Below are 6,000 nucleotides of genomic sequence, written 5' to 3'. Positions count from 1 at the left end.
CTACAGGGAGACGTTGCTGGATTCAATGAAACCTGTCTTACTGAGCAATGTTTCTATTTGTTTATGAAAGGCTTTGGTGTGAGCAGAAAATACGTAAATGTGATTATAGTAAATGCCTCTGTGATCCATAACTTTGATTACCTCTGAGACTAGGCTGCCTGTGAGACTTTGCACCTGAATTTAGTTTATTTTAATTTTCTTAATTAAATCTTAGCCATAAACGTACCTACATTTCAGTATTCTTTAGCTTGATCAATCACAGATAAAGTTTTTTGTGACCGATCGGCCTCAACAGTACTGCATTCTGTGAAAAGTACAGGTAGGCCTACAAAATGGCTCCCGAGTGGCGCAGCGGTCTAAGGCACTGCATCTTAGTGCAAGAGCGGTCACTACAGACCCTGGTTCGATCCTGGGCTATATCACAACCGGCCATGATTGGGATTCCCATAGTGTGGTGCACAATTGGCCCAGCGTTGTTAGGGTTTGGCCGGAGTAGGCTGTCATTGTAAATAAAAATTTGTTCTTAACTGACTTACCTAGTTAAATAAAGCTTAAATAAAATATATATATATTTTAAAAAGAGGTGATTGGAAGAGAAACAACAATCCATGAAATCAAATACAAATATTTCAATAAACAAAGCACAAGGTCTGCATTACTAGGTGGCCTGTCTTAGAGGAGGGAAATTATAAACAATTCAAGATACTCAAGAATAAGTTCTCAAATGAACGAATGGGTTTCAGATATAGACTTATTTTTGTTTGTTTGTACATTTGTACAAATAAGGTGTACATTTAAATATGCTTTGATTTGTTGCATAATTGCAGGATGCAATGTATGTATCCTGTATATTTGTGTCAAGCAAGCCAATAATAATATAAAATAAAATAAAAATAGATAAAACAAACAAATGGGTTGAAGGTTGAAATAGTATCAGAGAAAGAAACAAATAGTATAATCTTTGCCCCCCAAAAATCCTTCTACAGAAGTGTATCCCGTGCTTCTATCACCACCTGTCGAAAGCACTGGAAAAATAGAAGTTGGTGGGAAGGGAATCCCTCTGTACTGAGACGCTCGCGCTTCAGTTCTCCTGTAGGCTACACTGTGAAGGATTAATTGCTTTCCTCTCCAATGCAATGTATTTTACTCTAGGACTCGCTTCTTTCCAAAACTCAATGAAGACGGATATGGCTCTACAACTAACATGTGGTTTGATTTAAGTTTTTAATGGTCGAGAATATACTTGAGATATTTCACCAAAAGATCTTGAAACGTGCACATTTAAAGAGATGATGGCATCAATAGGGGAGTTCGATCCGCTGAACAACATCGTTCCTGCAACTAAAATTGAAGTAACCGTGTCATGCAGGTAAGGTCATGAATGTATGATAAAATGTTAAATGGCATGATTAGATCTTCTATAAGTGAAACATATTGTATTGAAAGTATGCAGATGAGACACTTATGTGTGCTAATATAATATTTCAATTATTTAAAGCACATTTTCTGTATTCATATGAAATAAGTGTGCATACCAAGTTAAATATTGATCTTAATTTAGGCAACGTTCGTATTGTTTTAGAATACCAAGCATAGAGTAGAAATATGATATAACCATTGTTTCACCTCATGCATGGATTCTCATTCACCTCCTTCTTGATACACCTTCAAAGGTGCGCCGAGACGTGCCTGACCGCAGTGCATCAGCCCGGTGTAGTCAACAGCGCTAATACATAATTTTCAGGCACTAAGACTGGATAGTGTTGTGGTATGGCTATCGAGCAGGTGTAGGTGTAGCCTATGTAGAACCATGTCTACAATAGACCTTGGCTACCTGTGAACAAACCATTACATGTGTGGAGTATACAGTATACCCACATTGTCCACGTAATTGTCTTCATGAAAACTTTTGTCACATTATGTCTTTCTCGTAATATAGTACTTCATAGAAAGCAGACTCCTCTGCCTCTATGCAGCCCTCAGTATCAAATGTGCCTGTTGTTGCCCCCTCGACAACCTTTTCACGGTCAAATGTTTAATCCCATCAGTTTCCAGTGAGCGTGCATGTGATTAAAAAACCCTGGCACTGTACATAATCTGTAAAATCGGTTGATTAATTGACACAGCAATCGATTTAGAAATATATTCATACATTGGCAGGTCCAATATGATCTATACAGTCAGGCCCTAAGCCTTTTTATATTCATACAATGGCAGGCCCTAAGGCCCCCCCCCCAGGATTTATGGCAGAGTTGTTAATTGGTTGTTGGAAATAACATTAATATTTTCCATGAAATCATGTGGAGCCTCAAAATAGAATAGAATTTGAATTTTAACAAAGTCAAAAACAAACATTTAGCTGTTAGTTAGGCAAGTTCTTGTATTTTGAGGCTTAAAATCAAAGCTAGTACATTTTGGAGTTGGAATTGCAGTATGCATATAATTTGAGAATTTAGACATGAGCTAGCAAATTTTGACAGACTGGTTTCATCTAGACAAACAAAATAAGTTTGCTTAGCAACCGGATACCAACGAGTTCTCTGGAGGGAAAAAAAGTGAGTAATTGCTGATGACATTCATGCTGAGGGCCGGGCCTGTATACAGTACAGTACAGTACAGTACAGTACAGTACAGTACGCTAAAGCTCAGGAACAAATGGAATAACAGTTTTTTTGGGAGAAAATATTGACATTTTCTGCTGCCTGGGTCTCAGCCATTCCAGTGTTTTCCATAGAAGTATGTGTTTGGTTTCAGACGCATGTTATTTCCCGGAAAGGTCATCAGATAATCGCACTGAGACACTGCGAACTGTGATTAATCAACCACAGATACAATTTGTTGTAGCATAACTTACGGTATGTACCGTAACCTACAATGCTACTGTACAAAACCAACAGCACTTATAGAGGTTTCACAAGGGATCTGCAATATGACAAAATAATGTGTTTATAAGGGCCTCTAATAACACTTTAACAGGTGACGTGTGTTCATGAACTTTCAACTAAGCCTACATACAAAAATAAAAAAGAGATAGCAGGTAGGTATTCTGTATTGGCCCTATAAGCTGTTCAAGGGTCCCTGAGCTCCAGAGGAGGTTGGTGGGAGGAGGTATAGGTGGACGGGCTCATTGTAATGGCTGGAATGGAATGAATGGAACGGTATTGAAAAACATCAAACATATGGGAACCATGTTTGACTCCACTCCATTCCAGCCGTTACAGTGAGCCTGTCTTCCCGCTAGCCTCCACTGCTGAGCTCACAATCATTAACCTGTAGCTACTCATATCCTACTAGCCAGGTTACATTCCTCATATCTGATAGTGACATAGAATGTCATACTACATGGAAAATACATTGGATTTGAAAAAAGTCATCAACATAAACTGTTGTTTTGAGGGTGAAAACCACAAGATTATGTCATCATTGTAACCAATGTTCAACATAGACAAACCTTGTATAACAGACTGTGCATTTGGAAAGTATTCAGAACCCTTCCTTTTTTCCACATTTTGTTACGTTACAGCCTTATTCTAAAATTGATTAAATAAAATAAAAAGTCATCAATCTACACACAATATCCTATAATTACGAAGCAACATTTTTTTAGACTTTTTTTTGCAAATGTATTAAAAGTAAAAAACAGAAAAACCTTATTTACATAAGTATTCAGACCCTTTGCTATGAGACTCGAAATTGAGCTCAGGTTCATCCTGTTTCCATTGATGATCTTTGAGATGTTTCTACAACTTGATTGGAGTCAACCTGTGGTAAATTCAATTGATCAATTGATCGGACATGATTTGGAAAGGCACACACCTGTCTATATAAGGAGATGGGAGAACCTTCCAGAAGGACAACCATCTATGCAGCACTCCACCAATCAGGCCTTTATGGTAGAGTGGCCAGATGGAAGCCATTCCTCAGTAAAAGGCACATGACAGGCCGCTTGGAGTTTGCCAAAAGGCCCCTAAAGGACTCTCAGACCATGAGAAACAAGATTCTCTGGTCTGATGAAACCAAGATTGAACTCTTTCGCCTAAATGCCAAGTGTCATGTCTGGAGGAAACTGGCACCATCCCTACAGTGAAGCATGGTGATGGCAGCATCATGCTGTGGGTATGTTTTTCAGCGGCAGGGAATGGGAGACTAGTCAGGATTGAGGGAAAGATAAATGGAGCAAAGCACAGAGAGATCCTTGATGAAAAGAGTGCTCAGGACCTCAGACTGGGGTGAATGTTCGCCTTCCAACAGGACAACGACCCTAACGCAGAAGTGGTTTCGGGACTTGAACCCGATCGAACATCTCTGGAGAGACCTGAGAATAGCTGTGCAGCGACGCTCTCCATCCAATCTGACAGAGCTTGAGAGGATCTGCAGAAAAGAATTTGAGAAACTCCCCAAATACAGGTGTGCCAAGCTTGTAGCGTCATACTCAAGAAGACTCGAGGCTGTAATCGCTGCCAAAGGTGCTTCAACAAAGTACTGAATAAAAGGTCTGAATACTTATGTTAATGTGATATCAGTTATTTATTTTTTGTAAATCTGCTAAATAAAAATTAAAAACTTGTTTCATTCTGGGGTATTGTGTGTAAATTGATAAAGGGAAAAAATATTGAATCCATTTCAGAATAAGGCTGTAATGTAACAAAATGCGGAAAGTCAAGGGGTCTGAATATTTTCCGAATGCACTGTATGTTGAATTTGTACCTTTCAAACAACGTCAGATCTTTAACGTTATATCCACTATCAGAAAAGAAAACAATAGGCTGGCAGGACCTCCTACTGGAGAGTTGATCTACAACTATTAATTTGTTCTCTCATCACTTAATGTAATAACCAAGCCAAGCCAAGCCCTGCTTAGCTTTTATATTTGTCACTGACTATTACCAATGGGCTATCAGGAAAATGATTATTTAGAAATCTTGTATTAACTAAATAATGTATATTCACTGTTGCTATTGAAGTAATTCCAAAGGGTAGGTTTAACAGAGCAAATAAATGTAACCATACTTTATGATTCATATATCATCAATGAGACTATTTAGGCCTGTATAGCATTTGTAACAGCTATTGTTTCAATTTAACCCAGGGTTCAACTAAAAATAGACAATACGTATAGTCCTAGGGTTTCAAGCTTTGGTTGATTTCAAATTTAATCTTCAAGTTAATCTTTAATATGTTGGATTCACATGTCCATTGCAAAAATCTAAGTTAAAGAATAGGACTAAATCAAATCAAACTTTTTTTTAAAGTGCTTATAATGCTTGATTAGATTAGGTTTAGTCCTATTCTTAAACTAAGATTTTAGGTTGAGATGGCGACGTGAATCCAACACATCAATTATTAATTTGTAGACAAACTGGATATTGAATTGTGTTTTTTTGTCAACATAGCAAATATATTTGAAGGAGAACTTCTGTTTGGATAGTTCCATCTGTGCCACTGACTTAGTCTGGCTTTAATTCCAGTTAAACTACAAATTAATAAACGATATGATGGATTCATATCCCCATCTCAACCAAAGTTAAAGAATAGGACTAAATTAAATCAAATCAATCTTTAAAGGCACTTTAAAGTCCTATACTTTGACTTTGATTGTTGGTGGAGATGGCGATGTGAACCCATCACATCATTTATTCATTTCTAGACAAAGTCAGTGGCACAAAAGATACTTCTCCTTCAAATGTTGATATTTGTTTGTGCTGACACCCAAACACAGTTCAGTTACACTTTTGAAATACAGTTAACTGCCTATATTACAAATTATAGTCTCCAACTAAACCATAAATAAAAGTTAAAGAATAGGATTAAGCCAGTGGCTCAGATGAAACTATCCAAGCATTAGATATCCTTTAAATGTTGATATTTGGCTGTGTTGTCAGACAAACAAAACGTAATAATACTTTTGTAATTCAGTAAATAGCCTACATTTAAGGATATCTTACAAATGTATGAAACAGGATTCAACCTTAAAACGAGTAACCATGGCCACATTTTGAG

At 37.3% G+C, this 6,000-nt stretch overlaps 1 protein-coding gene across 2 annotated transcripts in view; it reads left to right on the top strand.

The window, feature by feature from the left end:
* Positions 1–1,035: 1,035 nt before the first annotated feature.
* The window catches only part of LOC106566979 (copine-9-like), a 120,705-nt gene continuing 115,740 nt past the window's right edge, over positions 1,036–6,000 (top strand). For both annotated transcript variants that reach the window (XM_014135691.2, XM_014135690.2), the window contains exon 1: positions 1,036–1,369. In XM_014135691.2, coding sequence (XP_013991166.1) covers positions 1,290–1,369 — 80 coding nt within the window. In that variant the 5' untranslated portion in view covers positions 1,036–1,289. The remainder of the gene's footprint in view (positions 1,370–6,000) is intronic.

This window comes from Salmo salar, chromosome ssa13 (genome assembly GCF_905237065.1).
Source record: "Salmo salar chromosome ssa13, Ssal_v3.1, whole genome shotgun sequence".
In the NCBI taxonomy this organism is placed as follows: domain Eukaryota; kingdom Metazoa; phylum Chordata; class Actinopteri; order Salmoniformes; family Salmonidae; genus Salmo; species Salmo salar.
This window is presented reverse-complemented; position numbering and strand designations above follow the sequence as displayed.